At 37.4% G+C, this 24,226-nt stretch overlaps 1 protein-coding gene across 6 annotated transcripts in view; it reads left to right on the top strand.

Annotated features, from left to right (window-relative positions):
• The window catches only part of mrtfbb (myocardin related transcription factor Bb), a 54,098-nt gene that overhangs the window by 17,834 nt on the left and 12,038 nt on the right, over window positions 1–24,226 (top strand). For 3 of the 6 annotated variants that reach the window (XM_067382514.1, XM_067382513.1, XM_067382512.1), the window contains 7 exons: window positions 8,031–8,256; window positions 18,827–18,892; window positions 20,635–20,690; window positions 20,831–20,906; window positions 21,016–21,156; window positions 21,957–22,117; window positions 22,382–22,489. In XM_067382514.1, coding sequence (XP_067238615.1) covers window positions 8,103–8,256; window positions 18,827–18,892; window positions 20,635–20,690; window positions 20,831–20,906; window positions 21,016–21,156; window positions 21,957–22,117; window positions 22,382–22,489 — 762 coding nt within the window. In that variant the 5' untranslated portion in view covers window positions 8,031–8,102. Of the gene's footprint in view, window positions 1–8,030; window positions 8,257–14,309; window positions 14,574–18,826; window positions 18,893–20,634; window positions 20,691–20,830; window positions 20,907–21,015; window positions 21,157–21,956; window positions 22,118–22,381; window positions 22,490–24,226 lie in introns of those variants that run through there. The other 3 variants (XM_067382515.1, XM_067382517.1, XM_067382516.1) reach the window with 3 other exon arrangements.

The raw sequence follows: 24,226 nt of genomic DNA on the forward strand, positions 1-24,226 counted from the left end.
GTTATATCTCAAAGCGCTTCACAGAAACATATAAATACAATAAACATACATTTGAGCAGAATTAAGAGGAAAAAAAAAAAAAATCACTTGTATGCAAGCCTAAAAAAGTAAGTTTTAAGTGAAGATTTAAAAACACTAAAAGAGTCAGCATGTCTGATCTCATTGGGAAGAGCATTCCAGAGTTTGGGAGCAAAAGAAGAAAAAGCCCGGTCACCCATAGAGCGTAAACGTGTAGAAGGTACAATTAAAAAGCCAGAATCAGAAGAACGAAGATTGCGTCTTGGGGTGTATGCAGTTAAAAGTTCGGACAGATATTGTGGCGCTAAACCATTCAAGGCCTTGTAGGTGAGCATGAGAATTTTAAAATCGATGCGAAACCTGACCGGTAGCCAGTGCCAGTGCAAAGACAATTAATGTATGCAGAAGTTATAACACTTTGTTTCCCTTTTCTTGCCATAAATTCGTTGTTGCCTCGCCACGGCCAAACCGTTTGAGATATCCAAAATCCGTTTGCAATTAAACAACTTCAATGTGTTAGCAACAAGTTAAAAAAAGCTTGGTGTAAATTGGATAAACCCTGTAGGAGTAGTAGTATAAAATTCATAGCCTGTTTTTTCAAAAAATTAACATTCAAACCAAAATAGCTGACTTCCTGTTGGTCGGAGCTAATGAATGTAAATTAGAAAATTGTCCGGCTTGATGAGAATAATATGTGTACCGAGTTTGGTGTCTGTAGGAAAAACTAACCCCCCCACTTTTGTCAAAAGGTGGCGCTACTGAGCCCCTCCACCACGCCCATTTCTATGGCTTTGTCCATGTCTACTGGTTGACAATATTGATGTGTGTGTCGAGTTTCATGCAATTTGAAGCATGTTAAGAGCCTCAAAAACACTCAAGAATATTATTACAGTTTGACCTGTTGCCATGGCAACAATATTTCAAATATCAAAAATCCTGTCATAGGTCTACATCTGCTGTGTATTGACATTACACTGATGAAGTTTGAAGCAAATCAGGTAAAAATAAGAGGGTGATCTCAAAGCATTTTAAAAGTGATACACTTCTTGCTGCCATTTGGTGGCGCTATAACTTTGACTCACAATAGTTACATCCATGTGATCAGACTACTACAACCAACACACTCCTGAAGTTTCATAAACATCAATCAATGTATGCAGAAGTTATAACACATTTCCTGTTTCCTTTTTCTCGCCATAAATTCGTTGCCTCGCCACGGCCAAACCGTTTGAGATATCCAAAATCCGTTTGCAATTAAACAACTTCAATGTGTTCGCAACAAGTTAAAAAAAGCTTGGTGTAAATTGGATAAACCCTGTAGGAGTAGTAGTATAAAATTCATAGCCTGTTTTTTCAAAAAAATTAACATTCAAACCAAAATAGCTGACTTCCTGTTGGTCGGAGCTAATGAATGTAAATTAGAAAATTGTCCGGCTTGATGAGAATAATATGTGTACCGAGTTTGGTGACTGTAGGAAAAACTAACCCCCACTTTTGTCAAAAGGTGGCGCTACTGAGCCCCTCCACCACGCCCATTTCTATGGCTTTGTCCATGTCTACTGGTTGACAATATTGATGTGTGTGTCGAGTTTCATGCAATTTGAAGCATGTTAAGAGCCTCAAAAACACTCAAGAATATTATTACAGTTTGACCTGTTGCCATGGCAACAATATTTCAAATATCAAAAATCCTGTCATAGGTCTACATCTGCTGTGTATTGACATTACACTGATGAAGTTTGAAGCAAATCAGGTAAAAATAAGAGGGTGATCTCAAAACATTTCAAAAAGTGATACACTTCCTGCTGCCAGTTGGTGGCGCTATAACTTTGACTCACAATAGTCACATCCATGTGATCAGACTCCTATAACGAACACACTCGTGAAGTTTCATAAAGATCAATATATGTATTAAGACGTTATAACACATTTCCTGTTTCCTTTTTTCTCGCCATAAATTCGTTGCCTCGCCACGGCCAAACCGTTCGAGATATCAAAAATCCCCTGGCAATTTTTAATCATCAGTGTCTTGACTTCATGCTGACCGAGTTTGGTGGCGATCGGATTAATCGTCTAGGAGGAGTATATCAAATTCCAGAGCATGCGTTTTTCAAACAACCCTTAATAGCTGACTTCCTGTTGGCGTGGCGATTAACTTAGAGCGCGAAAGTTGTTCGGCCCGATGAGGTCTATATGTGTACCGAGTTTCATACTAATACGTGCAAGCATGTTTAATATATGGACCAAATTTTCAGACTTTTTTCAAGGGGGCGCTGTCGAGCCCCCCTGCCACGCCCGGGTACCAGCCTCTCCGGCGTCCTAATGGCCGCGGATTCCAATGTGTGTGCCAATTTTCAAGAGTTTTTGAGCATGTTAAGGCCCCCAAAAGTCCCGGAAGACGGAAAAAAAAAAAAAAAATAATAATAATAATAATCCTTAGAAGAACAAGAGGGCCCTGCGCGAATTTTCGCTTGGGCCCTAATAAATATAGCTGCGAGCAGCGATGGCGGGCCCAAGCCCGGTGGCACCGCCACCCCGGTGGCTTCAGGGCAACTGTGCACAGCGGGCAATAGGCACTTAAAACGGTTAAACATCAAAGGACTATGTCAAATTCACTCCACATTTACTGCACTACAAGGTGCCGTATAGAGCCCCTCCTCCCTGCCCATTTTCAAAGGATTACATGTGCCAAGTTTTAACATTATTCTGATGAATTTTGAAGCAAATCAGGTAAAAATAAGAGGGTGATCTCAATGTATGCTGAAAGTGACACATTTTCTGCTTCCAGTTGGTGGCGCTATGACTTTGAATCACAATAGTCAAATCCATGTGATCAGCCTTGTACAACGAAGACTAAGCCAAAGTTTCATCAAAATCAATTAATGTATGCAGAAGTTATAACACTTTGTTTCCCTTTTCTTGCCATAAATTCGTTGCCTCGCCACGGCCAAACCGTTTGAGATATCCAAAATCCGTTTGCAATTAAACAACTTCAATGTGTTAGCAACAAGTTAAAAAAAGCTTGGTGTAAATTGGATAAACCCTGTAGGAGTAGTAGTATAAAATTCATAGCCTGTTTTTTCAAAAAATTAACATTCAAACCAAAATAGCTGACTTCCTGTTGGTCGGAGCTAATGAATGTAAATTAGAAAATTGTCCGGCTTGATGAGAATAATATGTGTACCGAGTTTGGTGACTGTAGGAAAAACTAACCCCCCACTTTTGTCAAAAGGTGGCGCTACTGAGCCCCTCCACCACGCCCATTTCTATGGCTTTGTCCATGTCTACTGGTTGACAATATTGATGTGTGTGTCGAGTTTCATGCAATTTGAAGCATGTTAAGAGCCTCAAAAACACTCAAGAATATTATTACAGTTTGACCTGTTGCCATGGCAACAATATTTCAAATATCAAAAATCCTGTCATAGGTCTACATCTGCTGTGTATTGACATTACACTGATGAAGTTTGAAGCAAATCAGGTAAAAATAAGAGGGTGATCTCAAAGCATTTTAAAAGTGATACACTTCTTGCTGCCATTTGGTGGCGCTATAACTTTGACTCACAATAGTTACATCCATGTGATCAGACTACTACAACCAACACACTCCTGAAGTTTCATAAACATCAATCAATGTATGCAGAAGTTATAACACATTTCCTGTTTCCCTTTTCTCGCCATAAATTCGTTGCCTCGCCACGGCCAAACCGTTTGAGATATCCAAAATCCGTTTGCAATTAAACAACTTCAATGTGTTCGCAACAAGTTAAAAAAAGCTTGGTGTAAATTGGATAAACCCTGTAGGAGTAGTAGTATAAAATTCATAGCCTGTTTTTTCAAAAAATTAACATTCAAACCAAAATAGCTGACTTCCTGTTGGTCGGAGCTAATGAATGTAAATTAGAAAATTGTCCGGCTTGATGAGAATAATATGTGTACCGAGTTTGGTGACTGTAGGAAAAACTAACCCCCACTTTTGTCAAAAGGTGGCGCTACTGAGCCCCTCCACCACGCCCATTTCTATGGCTTTGTCCATGTCTACTGGTTGACAATATTGATGTGTGTGTCGAGTTTCATGCAATTTGAAGCATGTTAAGAGCCTCAAAAACACTCAAGAATATTATTACAGTTTGACCTGTTGCCATGGCAGCAATATTTCAAATATCAAAAATCCTGTCATAGGTCTACATCTGCTGTGTATTGACATTACACTGATGAAGTTTGAAGCAAATCAGGTAAAAATAAGAGGGTGATCTCAAAACATTTCAAAAAGTGATACACTTCCTGCTGCCAGTTGGTGGCGCTATAACTTTGACTCACAATAGTCACATCCATGTGATCAGACTCCTATAACGAACACACTCGTGAAGTTTCATAAAGATCAATATATGTATTAAGACGTTATAACACATTTCCTGTTTCCTTTTTCTCGCCATAAATTCGTTGCCTCGCCACGGCCAAACCGTTCGAGATATCAAAAATCCCCTGGCAATTTTTAATCATCAGTGTCTTGACTTCATGCTGACCGAGTTTGGTGGCGATCGGATTAATCGTCTAGGAGGAGTATATCAAATTCCAGAGCATGCGTTTTTCAAACAACCCTTAATAGCTGACTTCCTGTTGGCGTGGCGATTAACTTAGAGCGCGAAAGTTGTTCGGCCCGATGAGGTCTATATGTGTACCGAGTTTCATACTAATACGTGCAAGCATGTTTAATATATGGACCAAATTTTCAGACTTTTTTCAAGGGGGCGCTGTCGAGCCCCCCTGCCACGCCCGGGTACCAGCCTCTCCGGCGTCCTAATGGCCGCGGATTCCAATGTGTGTGCCAATTTTCAAGAGTTTTTGAGCATGTTAAGGCCCCCAAAAAGCCCCGGAAGACGGAAAAAAAAAAAAAAATAAATAAAAAATAATAATAATCCTTAGAAGAACAAGAGGGCCCTGCGCGAATTTTCGCTTGGGCCCTAAAAATAATTTTAAAAAAAACCCAAACAGACAGACAGAGTGAAGATTGAAAAATATTCATTTTCCCACATATATGGGGTGTAATGGGGGTGCAAAGATTCAAATTGTTTTTTATCACGGTTTTAGGCTAACGGTTTGGGTACGGTTCGGTATGTGCTTTATTTAGGGGAAAAAAGGACTACTGTCAAATAAAAAAAAAAGAAAAGAAGAACAAATAAACTTCAAGCAGCAGCACAAATAAATACAGTAGAGCAAAGATACAAATAAAACAAACAGTGCTTTTCAGGTATCTAACAGTAGTTTTAAGGTACAGAAATTGAATAAAGTAGCTAATCAAGTGTAAACAACATTGCATATAATCTTCACTGTATAAGTTAAATAAAGATTTGTCATTATTAATTATTAATTAAGTTACAAAAGCTATTCAGTCAAGAGCAATGAGTGATTTTCTTGTCTTTTTTGTTTGATCAACATTAATAAACACATACAGACAGCAGGAATATTAGGCTGCTGTCACTTTAAGACATACAGTACACTGATACTGAACACATGCGTTCATTCTTGAGTGTTTAAGTTCACTTAAGACATAACCTACTATGTTTGCTAGGATAATCGCCTAGACGGGCATGTTGACGTAATTTTTGTGTGAATTTGTCCATTCAAGTGCAAGATTTGCTCTTCAAGTCTCACCTGTGCTAGTTCACTATTAACACCCAGGTGATGATGGCATAAATGACTGCTTATATTCAAGCATACATAGGGCCCTATAATTTCCGCAATCACGGAATCGCGGAATCCAGTCATAAAAACGGAATTTACTATATAACGCGGAATGTCACGGAATTTGTCAAATTTTTTATGAATGAATTAAAAGCAGGTCAGTACACGTAAAATAAATAGCAATATAGACTAGTGACTGAATATTAAACTGCAAAAAGACCATTTAAACATGAATCCTGCATGAGCCTATGTGCCTCTGAAATGAATGATGCGGAAGCACAGTTTCATTTACCTCACACACAATCGCGCGGGCGCACACATACTGAAGCACGTGCGATGCTTGCAGTGTTTTCGTCCTCTGTCGCTTCACTATATGAACGCACAAATTCATCTCCAGAGCTGCTCTGAAAGTCACTTCATCAGCATTTAACCTCTTCGTTTGAGAAAACACAGAAACACAGAGAAACTCAAAGCTCTAGGCAAACCGTTAAAATAAAAGTTCGATTTAACTTGACAGAAACATATTACTGTTGTACAGTAGAATTTAGATAAATTAATTTAATAATAAATTATTAAAATATATTTTAAACAGTAATCTCAGTGTTTCTTCCATGTTTTAATTTTAACAGTAAAGCTCTGTTGTGCAGCACATTGTTTGACAAAAAAGTTTAATTTCATGATTAAGAGATAAATTAAATGGTATGCGTTCATTTGATTGCCAGAAAAATTCACAACAGAAATTTTTTTTTTTTTAATTAATTAATATTGTTGTTTTTAAGAATTCAATTAATTAGACATGCTTTTTGATCATTAAAATGAAACTATTAAAATGGAATCCAGAAAACAGATTGGTAAAAATAAAATTTGAGGGGAAAGAATAAAACGTAGGGCACAAAAAAAATGTATTTATTTATTTATTTGTTAAACTTTTATTAAATTGTTGGTAAATTGGACAAGATTCATTATTTCATTAAATTAGACATGCTTTTTGATTACTAAAATTTAATTTAACTATTAAAATGGAGTCAAAAAATAAATAAAACAGAAAAAAACTGAATCCAGAAAAATTTAAACGGAAAAAAACGGAATTTGGGAAAAAATAAAACGGATTTTATAAGGCCCTACATACGGCATGCGCATTGAACAAAGTTTAGGCGAAGCCAGAATGAATATCCATACCTTAGCATAACTCTGTCTGTCTGTTTTATTTATTTTCAACAAACTTCATTTTTCTGAACCATTTATACATATTTTTCACCAAATGGTGTCAATGTGTTAGCTAGACAGCTGTAACTATTAAACTGTTGAACTATTGAAACCTTGAATTGTTGACTTGGAAATTGTAGAAATAACATGCTTAAGAAATATCAGTTCAGTGTTCCAGTAAAAGAACTACAGCCAATGAAGTTTCTTTAAAGCAATGTTTTATACAGTAGTTTTTGTTGTTGTTGTTTTTATAGACTTGGTGAAATTGCAAACAGGTTACTTTAGCCACAGTGCAAGTCAATATGCATTTTTAGTTATGAGCATTTAACTAGGGTAAGGGACTAGTATGCATCACTAGGCTCTATCACTCTTTGCATAACTACATATATAGTATACAGGTATTCCTGATATGTTGATCATAAATTTGCAATGTGACATGTTTTGGAATCTTGTGTGTCTTGTACTTTATGGAGCCCCATGGTCTGTTCACAGTGTTTTCTTTATAAATCTCCATGTCTGAAGTGTGAAATATGGTAACATATATTTTCTAGTGCGGTTCATTTCAAAATTAGACCGAGCAGATATTACAGACATCTTTGTCCTAAGTGGCCTTTCTGTGTACTAAGATGTAAAGCATCTGTCAGAATAACAAATTAAACAGCTGGGCCAGATGTGCTGCCTGCATATACTCCCGTATAACTTGTCTTGGATCGGAGCCACAACAAGACTTACACAACATCAGCCATAAGGATTTAAGAGCTTATTTTATAGGTTAACTGGGAGGGCCATCAAACTTCTTTGATTAAATACATTGGAGTGGATAGAACAAGGTTAGACAGATTTCGATCAAGCTATTTAAAACAAGCACTGTGAAATAAAAGTTGACCATCACCATTTTACAACAAAATATATACTGGATCTAAGCAATGTGATACACTAAAGGGATACACCAACCTTTGAACTGCATTTCTGGCCCAGTTAAAGTTTATTAACAATCAGTCACATGCAAGTAAATTAGTTTTGCCACCACACCCCAACAACAACAACTTTAAGCTCCATTAGGGCTTTCTAATGTTTACAAGGGCTGCAAAACACTTGAAAGCCTTTTGTTTTTCTGGCAGGCTGCAGTCCGAGATTCCCGCCAGTCATCTATACCGCCCTAGTTTCCAAGGAGAGACCCTTGCCTCTTAGATATGGAGCCCCATGAGAGTCTGGGAGTGAAGGGTGACTCGGGAGTGTTGGGGGTGCTGGTGCCGAGCCCACGGAGTGAAGCGGTGACCCATGACCTGGAGGAATTGTCTCTCCAGCCCACTCAGAGCCTTCCACCCATTAAAGAGCGCAAGAACGGTGAGTAAGTCAGTTTAGTCAGGCCCTTAGGCCATAACTCTGCTCCCAAGCTCCTATTTCCTCCTCATCCATTAAACTACCGCCCTGATTTGACACTGAGAAAATAAGGCCTGCCAGAAGGTTGAGAAATTTGTTTGTGGTAAGACGTGGGGAATTACACAGGAATTGTATGTGAATGCCAACATATAATCATGTCTTAAGTGCTCCCTTTAACTCTTTTCCAAATGGTTCTTGGCTTATGTAAGGGTGTACGACTGGTAAACTAATGTGATAGATTTTGGTGTCAAATATGATCGCCGAAAGTCTTCGATATAGAACGTTCTTAGGCGTGCAGTCATGTTGTGGTTTCTGGTTGGCTGTAACTCAAAGGAACAGTTGAGCATTCAAAAATGAATATTATGTTTCAAAGCTTCATGACTTTCTTTTGTGGAACACAAAAGGTCATTTTAATCAAAGGTGCCCTAGAACTTTTTTTTTTAAAAGATGTAATATAAGTCTAAGGTGTCCCCTGAATGTGTCTGTGAAGTTTCAGCTCAAAATACCCCATAGATTTTTTTTTATTTATTAATTTTTTTAACTGCCTATTTTGGGGCATAATTAGAAATGAGCCGATTCAGGGTGTGTGGCCCTTTAAATCTGATGCTTCCCGCCCCAAGAGCTCGCGCTTGCCTTAAACAACATAAAAGAAAGTTTAAACAGCTAATATAACCCTCAAAATAGATCTTTACAAAGTGTTCGTCATGTAGCATGTCTAATCGCGTAAATACAGTGTTTATTTTGATGTTTACATTGATTCTGAATGAATTTGAGGCTAACGGCTAATGCTACACTGTTGGAGAGATTTATAAAGAATGAAGTTGTGTTTATGAATTATACAGACTGCAAGTGTTTAAAAATGAAAATAGCGACGGCTCTTGTCTCCGTGAATACAGTAAGAAACGATGGTAACTTTAACCACATTTAACAGTACATTAGCAACATGCTAACGAAACATTTAGAAAGACAATTCACAAATATCATTAAAAATATCATGATATCATGGATCATGTCAGTTATTATTGTTCCATCTGACATTTTTCACTGTTGTTCTTGCTTGCTTACCTAGTCTGATGATTCAGCTGTGCACATCCAGACGTTACTGGCTGCCCTTGTCTAATGGCTTTCATAATGTTGGGAACATAGGCTGGCATATGCAAATATTGGGGTCGTACATATTAAGGATCCCGACTGTAACGTAACAGTCGGTGTTATGTTGAGATTCGCCTGTTCTTCGGAGGTCTTTTAAATAAATGACATTTACACAAGAAGGAGGAAACAATGGAGTTTGAGACTCACTGTATGTCATTTCCATGTACTGAACTCTTGTTATTCAACTATGCCAAGATAAATTACATTTTTGAATCTAGGGCACCTTTAATTATTTTATTTATTTATTTTTGTAGAATATCTTGGCCACTAATATTTTTTTTTCATGTCAATTTTATAATATATATCATAATTCTGGACAAAAATGAGAAGCTAACAATTATTTTCATGTCATGACTGATAGATAGTTAAAATTCTATACTATTTTGTATAGTGATGCACCAAAATTTCGGCAACTGAAAATTTTCAAAAATATTGACCAAAATAGTTTTGTAAAGCCGTGGATATACGTAGTTTTGCGTAGTCGAACACACAGCCTTGCAAAGTATGCTTCACTTGACTCGTACGCATACACAGGCAGATGCGCAGTTTTGAGCAAGCTCTCGCCTCTCGTTACAACCCATGTTAATATATTTGTATTTGTATAGAGTTGTACAAATGAGGGTACTTTCTAACCTCTTCGCACAATCTCTCATCTATGTAGGCCTCCATTGTCACTGTAGCTTGCATGCGTTCCCGTCGGTTCTGTTTATGCAGTTTTTCTTTGACTACCTTGTGAATCGACGCCCGCAGGGCACGGTTGCCACCTTGTTGATAAACTAATTACTGCAAAAAAATTAAATGCACATGTGCGACCTGCGTGTACAAAGTATGCAAGGTTACAAAAATCAGGCAGTGTGCGTACTTTTCTGATTCCGAAATTTGCATCACGCGCACTGCACGCTGATCCTCGTGTACGCATAAAAAGTGGCTTTAAATTGCCCTTCTCCAATGACCATTTTGACTGTGTAATCATCTATTTTGTGCACACAATGTGGATAAACATGTCAGCAGTGTGCTAGACTAGCAGTATGTAAAATTTGTTCAGCTGAAATATCAAGAAGTGGCTTGATGTTGAGGAACTTCACTATGACTATTTATCAACTGAGAACATAACAGCCTGAACAGCATTAGTGTATCACTAATTTTGTCTTAATAAATTAAAATTACAACACTAAAAACTAAAATCAGATGTTGTATCAGATAACTAATATGTTGCCGATATATTTTGCATTCCTAAATGAAAGTATATGAGAACTGACCAAGACCAAAAATGAAAGAAAAAAAAAAAACACCATGAAAGTGCTACATACAACATCTCTCCTAGTGCCTTCATGAGATAAATAGTGATGTCTGGATTATAAATTAAGTATTCTTTGGAGTGAATCATTCTTTTAAGTGATTCAGTGAATCAGTTCATCAGTTCACAAAACCAAATGATTAGTTTCCAAATTGGACCAAATTGAATTATTATTGCATAGAACACAGCAACCAGGATATTTTTCAAAATCTCTCTTTTTGTGCTTCAAGGAAGAAAGAAAGTCAAATGGGTTTGGTTGAGTAAATTATGACAGATTTTTCATTTTTCAGTCAATTATCCCTTTAATTTGATGTTGAATTTTTTGATTGCTGGTCACTCTGACTTCTTCTTTTCTTTCTATCTGGCTCTCACAATCCTGGGCCAAAGTTTCATGCTAGAAATGTTTCACTGGTATGTGAACCCTAATAAGAAGGCACTATGGCTGATCCAATGGGCAGGCAGGCAGTGAACCTTGACTACACGTTGACCCTGTCCGACCACAGAAAGAGTTCATGTCCCACTCCCCATGGACATCTTTGCCCTTGAGAATGTCAGTGTGTCTTCGGGGGCTGCTCGATAATTTATTGCACAAGGGAAGTAAACAGAGACCTCACCAGGCATGTGTGTATTTCTAATCCCACTACATGATGACTTCCTTCATTATGTTCTGTGTTAATCCGCAGTTTCCTTGGACTTTTTGCACTGAAATATAGTTGAAACTGTGACTCACACAGACACTTCAACATGACCTTGGAATTACCCTGATTTGCTGACCATCACAAATGTCAGGAGTCATTTTGATTCTTATATGCTACAATTCTTGCTACTTGCAAGATATTTTGCAACATTTTGCCGAAATGCAAACACCATTGCAAATTTAGTTCTCCATTTTGTTTTTATTAAGTTGCCATTGCATTTATTTTCTCTAGCCATAATCTGAGTACTTTTAGATCTGTAAAACTGAGAAATCTGAACTGTGGCTGTCAATAGAGTAAAATAATTGTTTAATCTCATGGTTTGTGACCATCGTTAGACAGCAGAATGAAACTACAAATTTTTACTTCTTTTATTGTATTTGATTATATAGTTAAAGCAGAACTAAGTAACTTTTTTTACCTTTATAAATAGCTTTCTAAGTCCTTACGATGGTAATTGACTTGTAGTGGTGTGTTTGAGGCGAGCACTAACCCTCTCTGGCACGTCTACGCCAGAAAACAGCACTTGCAAGTTGAGCTTCGCCGACCCGACACAATCTCACCTCATGTTCATGTTCACGTTCACGCGAGAGTGACAAAATGCTTTACGGTAATTCAAAAACAATGTATAGATTATGACTTTATAAGACAATTTCGAAAATTACCCACCTCCATCGAGTGTACTGTATTTGCAAAACTACTGCGCTGGTGAGCGTTGTAGTCGTTGTAGCCCAGAGCTGCGCTTGGAGTATTTACGACAGTGTGATTCACTGAAGGAACCTGTAGGGGGAGCTTCACAAATCTTACTGAATTCCGCTTTAATATCGTATTGTGTGTTCAGAATTTTTACTTTTGGTTACAGCCAAGAGGATAGAAACATATGCACAAGGCAAAGATGTAAGCAAATCTTCAAGAGAGAATGCATGCGGGTCACTGAAAACCCTCCAAAAATCGACCACAGTTCTGATTATTGGGGCGATCCACCCTCAGTGCATGTGGTTGATTACAACCAGAACTGGTACAAGGTGAACTTAATGAGAACATATTGTGCAAAAGACCACCTAATAACATTCAGCAAAAAATGATAAACTTAAAAGAGACTCGCAATAAATCCTAATACAAGGCATTATTTCTGCTTTTTATCAGCTTGGAGATACTAAGTAATGAGTTTGAGTGAATGTCATTTATCAGAAGAACTGCAGCAATAAATACTTTTTAAAGGAACACTCTTGTATTTTCTTATAATTGATTCCTGCTTACTGATGCCTAAAGATATTATGAGCTCATAGAGAGTTTGTTATACTGGACTTAATCAACGTGATCTGTTCCTGCTCAGGCTGGAGGACAGACTGTACCCATCCTTCCTCTTTTCAACCCACCCTTCTAAAAAAACTAAACGTCACCACTGTTCACAAATTCCCCTACTGACACCCTCATGTCAACACGCCCACAAGTTATTTTACCACCTACACATTATAGTCATGTTAACATATGAGTCTTGGCATTGAGGCATTTAAAATGGACTGTTCACAGTTCAGACACATTCAAATGTTGGTGCATCTCTCATAATATGAGGACATTCCATAGGCATAATGTTTTTTATACTGTACAAACTGTATATTCTATCCCCCTACACTAACCCCAGCCCATAACCCATCACAGAAAACTTTTATATTTTTAATAAATCATTTTTTAGTATGTTTTTTTTAAAAGTCATTTCAATTACGAGGACTCAGGAAATGTCCTCATAAAGCAGTTTATGTTGTAATACCAGTGTAATAGCCATGTCATTATACAGATTTGTGTCCTCATAAATCAAATAAACAAACGCATACACATTACAATATACAATATTTATAGGTGGACCTTAGAGTTAGTGTCACAATGTCATCCAACAACAGACTAATCTAGACAGAAAATCAGAGTCTGTGCCCATCATACACTACGCAATTCAAAGAAATCTGTCAACTCTGTAGACTATAACAGCAACTCCTCCAGATTGTGTCTTGAGGGTTGTGATTTTCAGATGGAGGGCCAAGTTAAAAAATAATCCAACTTTTAAAAATGTATACCAGGACACTGTGTTGTTCCACTCCATTTCGCTCTTTAAAAGAAAAAAAAGAAGAATGCATCCAATGTATAGACCTCCTAACGAAAGTCTGATCTTATTTAAGGCTTCTTTAAGACCAATTAATCGTTCAGGCAACTAAATATGTAGTTTTGCACAGCCCTAGTGGGTTCCCTCTCCAATGGACCCAATGAATAGACTTCAGTGGGCCCTTGACGACGTTCCCTATTGCCCTCCCCGGGACGTTCCTGTTCCATTGTGTTTAATCACTTTGGGCGATTCAGATACGCTTTGTTTAAACATTTTCTTTCCTTCTCTGCAATATTAATCTTCAGTGGCTATGAAAGAAACATCACTGGATGTAGATAAGAAATGTAATGGCGTTTTGCGAGAAACCCCTTGAGACACAATAGAATGACAGATTGCTGAAATATGAATGAGAAAGAGTCAAATGTTGATTCTCATTTGTAAACCCTGAATATGACACTAAGACAAACAGAGATATCCCTGGAGTGCTGCTTGGTTGTTTTTATCATTTTTGTTCCATGACAACATATTTTCAAGGGGGGAAAAAAAGGTACAAGTTTTATTTTATCATTGCTAAAACTGAAGTAACATATAATAGAGGTATAGGAAGTTGAGGTTTTGCATGAACGTTTTTGTGTTGATTTCCTCTTTATTGTCTGAGGTGAAGTTTGCATTTGAACTTTCGTATTTACCCAGTGATCAGTGCTGTTGAGGGTTAATGGCTACACCTCTTTAGTCCCGCCTCTCCTCTCAGTCACTGACGGAGCCGGAGCTGAACCGCTGCAGACAGCACTCGCACTCGCTGAGAAATACACACCCACAAACACTCACACAGGCAGCCTAGAGACAGAGCCGGTGAAGGAACTTGTCGCAACAGTCTGGAATTAAACTCCACACTGGGTAATTTTCTGCCAGATCTCGCCATTTTGCTTCGGTCCTCATTTCCCACAGCAATCCATGGGACTCCAGACACGGAAACTGTCCGATCCGTCTCTCAGCTCCATGGCCTGCCTTGAAGTGGAGACCTTGAATGTCTGCAGGGGTAAATGCAAATATTTAGATTTTTTTTTATTCCAGTGTGGATTAATGTGAGCATGAATTAAAATGGGGAATTTGATGTTAAACATGAGTGAAGGACACTGGGAAACCAGAGTTTAGCACACGGCAGCTGGTAATTATTACTGGAACACATGTTCTGGAGTGGATACAAATGTTATCGTACAAATGATCTCAACAGAATGAATAGTTACCAGAGTTTTTGTTGTGGGGTAATGAGTAATGATGAGGCTTGTTGTTTTTTTCGGTTGTCTGATGACGGTTGTATTATATTTTTGTATTAACATCCTGGTTTTCATTCAAACTCACTCCCAAACATTACCTCACCATTCAGTTAATCATTTAGCTGGCTTATCGTGCCTCTTCAGGAAATGTGTCTGCTTTTAATTCCTTATGGGAGTAACACCTCTTTACAGGTTTCTTAACAATAAGGCTTTCATGTGCATGAGGATATCTTTGCAGCCTTCACTGTTATTAATATATGGCTTCAGTTGTGAGAGTTTCAAGTGAGTTATTGTTTGTTGGGATAGTGCCCGTCGATGAACCGTAAACCAAATGGTATATTCATTTATCAGATCTCAAACCTGAGCCAACATGCAGTCTCTGCTGTCCTCCAGAGCTCTGCAAGCACCTATGAAGATACAGTCATCTATCGAGCTGCTGAAATCTAGTAATGTCAACACAGCCCAGGTCAATGTCAGAATGTTTCTTAAACAACTACAGTTTAGTCAACATTAACAGGCTCGTTAGCCATAACACAGCTCATTCATTTAATTTACGATTGTAGCGTCTGGTTATGTTAAGGTGCGGTCATGTTAGCGAAATTTTGAAGGCAAAAAAGGTCCATTGTCTATTGTCAGTGGTGTGGAAATATATGAAGCACAACGCGCACAGAAGTCACTTTTAAGCCACGATACACTCACAACAGAGTTCTTTTTTTTGTTTTTGTTGTTGTTCCTTCCTTAAGGGTAAAAAGAACTCAATAAAATTACATTGGTGAGAAAACAGCAGTTAAGAAAGCATCGGATCATAGCGATGTGGAAATGTTTGCACCATCTCTACAATTCAGCTCTCCAGTCATGCCACATTTATTTATGTAGCACGTTATACAACAAATTGCTTTAAAGCAAGTGATTTTACAGTATTAAACATGAAAAAGAATGTCAGTGTCGCTTTCATTTAGAATTACAACTTCACTTTCTACTATGAAGCGGCTCTCCAGTGTGTTTATGTCTGACCTCGACGGACTGAACAGAAGAAATTAACCAGATTTCTACACCAGAGAAAGCTGAGCCTCAGAGCCACAACTACCTATTACATATTCGCCAAGGATCATTGGTAGTTTGAAGGTGTTTTCCAGCCGGAGCTAACTTTTCTGGAACGTTCGCTTTGACAAGCTGTTTTGAACTCTCAAAACAAACTACAAACTTTGCTTTGGCCCGATTTAGTTTGAAATGTCGTTACTCCAGTTTTGTTTTTTGTTTTTTTTGTTTTTCCCACTTGACTGAAGTACATGAGGGCTTTTAAACCAAACAGCTTTTTTGTTGGTTAATATGGAAATTTGCGTGAACAAAATCTGTGTGGGAAAATCTTTCACCATTGTGCAAAATTCCCGATCATGTGGATTCCAGTTGAAATTATATGATTCCGTCTGCCAAAATTTGACAAACCACGGTAAATGTGACTGCAACTTCAGGCTTGAATTTGAATTTAGATTGAATCTTGAGAGAGTTTTAGAGAAGTGAGATTTACTGGGATCTAAGTTGCCTTTTGTTTATTGTACAGATTGAGAGAGAGGCCTGGAGCCACAAAAAGGTCAGTCAGGGTTCAGCAGAGAACATGAGGAATGACATCAGCTCAACAAACAGTGGGATGACTGCAGGCATGTCATGTACCGTCGTACTGATGTGAAGATGATTATGGTATTACTCTTCCATCAAGCTTCATTCGCCACATTGTTTTGAAAAAGCCACTTAGTGGTGGCATGGATCTTGATTTGTAAAGGATAACCACTTTAATATTGAAATCCACTACAGGAGTTCCTGGCACACATAAATGATGGAAAACATGGTTCGGGACAGAGTGTTCTGAGCTTTTGAGGGGGGTTTAGAAGGGGCACTTGGTCCCCTCCTTTAGTATGTCCACTGTTTGTTCAGCTCATTCTCAATAATAAAGGTTCTTGGCATCTATGGTTCCATGAAGAACCTTTAAAATCCACTTATAAATACACAAATGGTTATTTTATATTGCAAAAAGGTTCTTTGGATCATTTAAAAGTTCTTCAGACTTTTTGGAACTGTTCACTGAAAGGTTTTTCAATGGTACAAAAATGGTTCTTCTGTGGCATTGCCGCAAAAAAAACCCTTTTAGGAATCTTTATTTTTAAGAGTGTTTGATGAAGAATGTATGTGTTCCATGTACCCCCCATGCCATTTCCAAAATCTTCAGTTTCCCAGGCCTTGTTCTCACAACGGCTGGGTTTATTTTAGCAGGGGTGAGTCAGACAGAGTGGTCGCTCTCCTGGGACTTCAGCATAACTGGGTGTGCTAGGCCTCATTCTGCAGCCAATCAAATTTTCCCTTTGCTCCTAGTGCCGACGATGGGTGGAAGCGGGGGTCTGCCGGTCTTGTTCCACCTTCCGCCGTCTCGTTTGTCACTATCAACTGTCACCCTTCTCTTCAAATGTTTTGCAGAGGAGTGGTGTTATTCTCTTGAACCAACATGCCCACGCTTGTGTGTTTTCAAAATGTATAAACCAAGCTGTCTAGTGGGATGGTGAAATAGCATTCAGCACTGGCCAGGGTGTAGTAGGCTGTGCATAAAGCCCCGCATTTCACCCTTTCACTCAGGCATTCCCTGTCTTTTTGATGTTCTTGGTTGTTAATGCGTCAGTGCTTCCTCATCCAAAGCATATCTCGCCTGCATCTCGCTTTTTATGGGCAGCAAATCCAAAGCCAAGTCTTAAGCTGACATCACCTTGAGAAGTTGATAGGACCATTACACTGTTTATTATTTTGTGCTTTGGACGCCGTTCTGTTGTTGATCTCTCTTATAAACAGCGTTCTGTTATATGTTTGCTTTTGAGGTCAATACTGTTGAGATGTTGTACCACTTGAAACTTTTATTATATTTCATTAAGTACAAATCTTGGGATGAACTTCAACCCCAAAACATTTGGGTTGAAAGGCAAAATGTCATGGTTTATTTGTTTGTAATAAATCATGATATAATTATATAATAAAAAAGACACCAAAAAAAACAGTGTTTTTTGTTGCCAGTCCCTGTCTGCATTTCTGCTAATTATCACACATATTTCATGGCCTCCAGAATATTTTATCTGAACATGCAATATATCAAAAGAAAATTTTTATTTTTATCAACACTTTATTTTTATTTTTTTTTACCAAAGCAACATTTTAGCAAAAAGCTGAGAAAATCGTTGTTTTTTTTTTGTTTTTTTCAAAAAATTACAATGTGCATAAGCAATGCTTTTATTGCTTGTTTCTGCTGCTTCTTCGCCTGTGTTTTGATCCAAAGAAATCTTTCAGAAGTTGCATAATAGCACCCCCTACTGTATAACAGTGAAAACACTGAAAGCCAGAAAATTGTCAATAGCCGAGAAGCATCGTCTCATAAATGACTGAAAATTACGTCAATGACGTGGAAAGATTTAACGTTAATCAAATTATGATTTGCTTGAAATAATGTTGAAATAATGCAATTCTTTGAAATTAAGGGGTTAGTTCACACAAAAATGAAAATTCTGTCATTAATTACTCACCCTCCTGTCGTTCCACACCTGTAAGACCTTTGTTCATCTTCAGAACACAAATTAAGATGTTTTTGATGAAATCCAATGGCTCAGTGTGGCCTCCATTGTAAGCAAGATAATTAACACTTTCACATGCCCAGAAAGCTACTAAAGACATATTTAACTTTATTCAACAATATCTAGTGATGGGTGATTGCAAAACACTGCTTCATGAAGCTTAACGAATCTTTTGCTTTGAATCAGTGGGTATATATATATATATAACATTTATTTTTCTCTTTTTTTTATGTGTTTCTTAACTTTGCACTGTATGAAGAATCTGACAATTATTGATTGTGTGTCATGCTTGTTAGGTCAAGACCTGTTTTGGACTGTATCTAGTGCCATTTCAGAGAGTTTTAGAAGTACAAGCTCACTAAAGTCATATTTTTAGTCTTTACTGAGTTCTGTTTCTGCTTCCTCTACAGTGCTACAGTTAAGACTACAGCAGAGGCGCACGCGCGAGCAGCTCGCAGACCAAGGCATCATGCCACGTGAGTATGCATGCTTCATGGAAAAATAACACTTAAATGTCAACTATTAATGTTTAGACAAATTAAGCCTAGACTTCCATGAAGTACACTGTTGAGACCAAAACTAAACTTTAGACAAATGTTCTAATTTCTTGTTATTATAACTCTTAATCCAGCATCATTTATTAGCCACACACTTTATTACCTAAGCATTGCACACATACTGTACTTATTCTTTCATAAAGTGGAACACATTCACCTCCAGCCACAGCTTGTTTGTAGATTTCTCCTTTGGCCACTGGAGGATGGAGTAAGTTATGCGTGTCGGTAAGGAGAGCAGTTCTAATAAAAGAAAGCGTCTGTTGAGGATACAAACTGATAAGGAAGGAGAGATATAACAATGGTGTGACTGATGTCTGTCTGGGACAGCGGGAGCTGTCCTGCTCTCTCAGTGCTTGCTGTCTGTATAGGGCCCCTAACGTCATGGTCCAAGCTCCAAGAGTAACAAGAGTGAGTCAGCGGCTGGGCCTGCACTTTTGCTCAGCAAGATCTGTGGTTACCTCCCGGGCTTTATAGTCAATGGTTAATGTCTCGGATTCTCCCACAAAGACCAATTCTTGCATTCTTTAATCATATTAATGTCAGGATTATACCTTTACTGAAAGTGTTGTTGTTGTTAGTGCAGCAGACTTTTTCAGACGCCAAGTTTGGTTAGTAATATATATACGACTAATCAGGGTGAGCAAAAGATGTCTTTGCTAATCAAGGCACAGCCACTGTGTCAAAGCGCTCATTTCCTGTTGACCATGGATGCAGACAGTTCAACACCCACAGAAATACTCACAGCAGAATGTTTTCTCTGCTGTATGATATTTATTTAAGTTTAAATTATATTTTGGTCTTGACTTCTAGAATTGTTTAAAACATAAACATGTCTTAAAACATGATTTACCCAAAATAAAATCATGTGAAATTACATTGTTTTCAGAGAATATATCTTGAATTTTTTTACCCATTGGCAAATTAACGTTTGCTTTATGTATAAATCTAACAAAATAGTTTTGTTTATGAATTGTAAAGCACACATTCTCTGAAGTGGGTCAAAATGCTGACTTTCTAGTTTAACTTAAGTAGTTAAGGCAATCTTAGATTGTCCTTTAGGGCACAACTGCATTAACTTTGCTTTAAGCAGAAGTTCTTTAGAGCACAGCAGAATGTTTAAAAGAGTTTTGCACCACGTAAACAAGAGGTTTAGAGAAGCTTGTTTCAAACAGGGAATTAAAAAAAAGTGATTGTGACTTTTTAATCTCACAATTCTGACTTTTTCACCCCGCAATTGCTTAATATCACACAATTCTGAGAAAGCCACGATTTTGAGAAACAGAACTGTGATATAAATTTGTCAGCTGACAATTTACTTTTTCTCACAATTGCAAGTTTATATTTCACAATTCTGACTATTTCCCTGATTTTTTTTTTCAGAATTGTGAAATTTGTTTTCTGACCTTTTTTTGTGCAGTTGCAAATTTATATTCTGCAATTCTTGACCTAAAATTTTCTGAATTGTGAGATATAAACTCACAATTGTGAGTTATAAAGTATGAATTGTGAGATAAAAATGAGTTATAAAGTCTGAATTGTGAGATAAAAATGTTTTTTAATTCCGTGGCAGAAACAAGTTCCCATAGGTATTATATAATAAGATATTAAATGATGTCATGTCACTTGTCTTGTTTTTAAATGAAGATTATTTTCCTTCCCAGCGCTGAAGACACCTGCAGTTTTTCATGAGCAGGTCAAAAGTTTGGAGAGGGCAAGGGTAAGACATAATTTTAATATTTTTTTTAATAATTTAATAATTTTTGCCAGCAATTAGAACAATAACCTTCTGAAATGTGTGTTGTCCAATTTGTAATTAATTTACTAAATTCATTTCTATTGCATTTTCTACATATACAGACTGAAAATTTCCTGAAACACAAAATCCGTAGCAGACCTGAACGTGCTGAACTTGTTCGTATGCACATTTTACAAGGTGATTTAGCTCTTAAGAATTACTTTTTAAAGCACTTAAAGTTTCACTTCCTGTATACTTCATTTGTGATGTAACTTTAGTATGCTCTAAAGCTCTTTATGTATTTCAGAAACCCATGCAGAGCCTTCTTTGCAAGCCACTCAGATGAAACTAAAGAGGGCACGTCTGGCAGATGACCTCAATGAGAAGATTGCACAGAGGCCGGGACCAATGGAACTGGTGGAGAAGAACATCCTGCCGGTTGAGATTGGTAAAAACAATGAAATAATGTATTTACATGCTTAATCATCAAATTTACTGGAATTGGCAAGGCAAATTACATGACTAACACAAACTTTCATCTTTTATCTAAGAGTGTTTTCACACCTAGCGTGTTTGGAGTGTTTGATTTAGAAACTGGTCCATTTTCTCCCTTTAGTTCGGTTCGTTTAGGCAAATATATCAACACAATCGCTCTGACATCAAGGTGGTCTCAGCCTGATTGAAAATTAACTCTAGGGTGGTTCAGTTGAGGTGAGGAAGCAATCCGACCCAACGAACCAAACGGTATCATAATTCATAATGGGAAATGTGTTATATAAAAAGCAGCAGTGTCTGATTCTGAGTTTTTTGTGGTTGAAAACCAAAGAGCACCTCTTCATCTGTGTAATTGCTTTTCTCCGTGCATTGCAAGAATGCTGTCCCGACGAAGCCTTGATTCCTGCTCTAACTGCATTTTAAGTTATATAAAAATAATTTTAAATGTAATTAAATATATAATATTTATCAATCAGAGCAGGAATCAAGCCACAATGAGCCCACAGAGCAAATTTGTCATCTTGATGGATGACGCAGAGGAACGTAAACAGGTGACCAATAAGAGGACGTTTTACTCACACATGACTTGAATAAATGCATTTTAGTATGCTTTGAAATGTTACCTTGTGAAAGCGAACTGAACCAAGAAGAAAATGCAATATTTTAACAAATTAAGCCGCTATGTTTCAGAACAAAGCAAATGCCCTAACGTTTGTCTTTTTGTTTTTTTTTGTCTTTTGTTTGACACTGCAGTTGGTGAACTGGATGTTTATAACTTCAATGAGGACAGCAGTGAAGCTTTGTCTCCAGAGCAGCCGGCTAGTCATGAGTCTCAGGGCTCTGCATCTTCTCCTATAGAAGCCAGACTGCCTGATCCATCCGCTGTATCGCCTCCGATTGGCTCCAAACTCCAGGTCAGCCTCTTAGCAGTCCTTAGTTTCACATGCAGACCCTATTGACTGATAACTGGTTCGGTGCTAATATTTACAATTGGCTTTTGATAAAAAGTTCTGATAAAGAATTAAAGCATATAAAGTAATATTCCGCTCTCCAGAAGAGCTCATTTTCACTGCTTATTATCCAGACATCAGCCCTGTGATGCTGGTTAGGTTTATGTCTCTGTCCCTTCTCATGGCCATATGGCTTTTAATCTCTTTTTATCTCCACCTACAACCCAGTGCACAGACTTTCTGAGCAAAACATCAGTAGAAGATGGTCGAGCAATGCCTGCCACTCAGCTAGTCACTGCTGCTGCTCCCACAAAACCAGCACCCACCCTCGTGAAGGTAAACCATATGTCCTAACCACAGTGATGTCATTTCCTGTCCGTGTTTATTTTCAGAGATAATGGTCAGTGACTCACTGTATTACTAATTCCACAATTGCAACTCCAGCTAGATAATGAAATTTACCACACAGACTTTGAAACTAAAAGAGTAAGATAATGCTCTATTGAACTCAAATTCATTGAAAAAAAAAACTGATTAAAAAAATTATTGTTAAAGAGATTTGACTACAGATTATATTCAAAAGTACAGTTACAGTTTTTAATGTCTCTTTTGCTCACCAAGCTGTAGTTAATTGATCAAAAATACAGTACAACAGTAATATTGTGAAATATTATTACAATTTAAAATAACTGTTTTCTATTTTAATGTTGTAAAAAATGTAGGCTAATTTATTCCTGTGATCAAAGCTGAATTTCCAGCATCATTACTCTGTCAGTCTTCAGTGTCACATGATCCTTCAGAAATCATTCTAATATAATGATTTGATGATCAAGAAACATTTTCTTTCAGAATACTTTGATGAATAGAAAGTTAAAAAGAACATGCAAATTCATGCTAGCTATGTGTTAAAATAGAGGGTATGCATGTGACAACACCATCAACCATTATAACTGCGTTCACGTCCACTGAGTGGCAAAAAAAAAAGAGTGGCAGCATTGGTTTTCAGCGTGAATGCCGCGAAAAACACACAAAACACATCCAAAATGGGAAAGAGCTTTGCGACTGACTGTACAAATAGTTTTGACACAAAATCTGAGGTATATTTTTACAGACGCAAATGGATCGCTGCAATTCACATAACAACTGGACTCCAGGCAAAAAAACATGTTTCGCAGTTATCATTTTGTGTCAAAAATGAAATCATACCGTATATATTGTATTGTTATATATTGTGTTGACAACTCTTCAAATATTTACCATCTTATATTCTGCATAATTGGGTGTTTTTTAATAAACTGACAAAAACTATACAAGTTTTAGGGCTGGACGATATGATCATATAAATAACATTGATATAAGTTATTACTCAGATTTAGACCTACTTATATTGTATTTATATAAAGCGTTCACAGGCAAATTTGCTTTATGTATTTCCCCGGCATCAAAATCAGGCACATATAAATGTCAGGAAACACGACTCCTGGCTGCATGCCAATATCTATGGATTAGTTTATTTGACAAGTTGTAAGGACACTTTCGAGCCCAATCTTTAGTGTAATTGTTAGTTTTACTCGCGTTTTCGCAGTTTCCCCTTTTAAACCCAGTCATGCAGCAGGTTCTTTTGCCACTCAGTCCAGCTGAGGGAAAAGTGATGTCTATGCATACCCTCTATATGCTGGAAACATGCTATATCATGCTATAAGTGTGGTAATTCATGCTAACAATGTGTTACATAATGCTAGCAACATGCTAAAACATACTTTCAACATGCTGAAACATAGGCTACTAACATGTTAAAACATACTAGCAATGTGCTAAAACATTTTAACAACATGTTAGTGAATTAGTAAGACATGCTAGTAACATGCTAATTCATGCTGCTAGTAACATGTTCAAATGCTTGAAACATGCTAATTCATGCTAGCAGTGTATAAAACGTGCTACAAACATGTTAGCAAAATAATACTAGATGCAGGCAACAACATCATAAATCATGCTAGGAATTTGCTTATAAAACTCTCAAACTTTCAGACAAGCCAACATAAAAGTTTGTCCCAACAAACTTTACTTTCT

The sequence above is a fragment of the Chanodichthys erythropterus genome, chromosome 3 (genome assembly GCF_024489055.1).
Source record: "Chanodichthys erythropterus isolate Z2021 chromosome 3, ASM2448905v1, whole genome shotgun sequence".
In the NCBI taxonomy this organism is placed as follows: Eukaryota; Metazoa; Chordata; class Actinopteri; order Cypriniformes; family Xenocyprididae; genus Chanodichthys; species Chanodichthys erythropterus.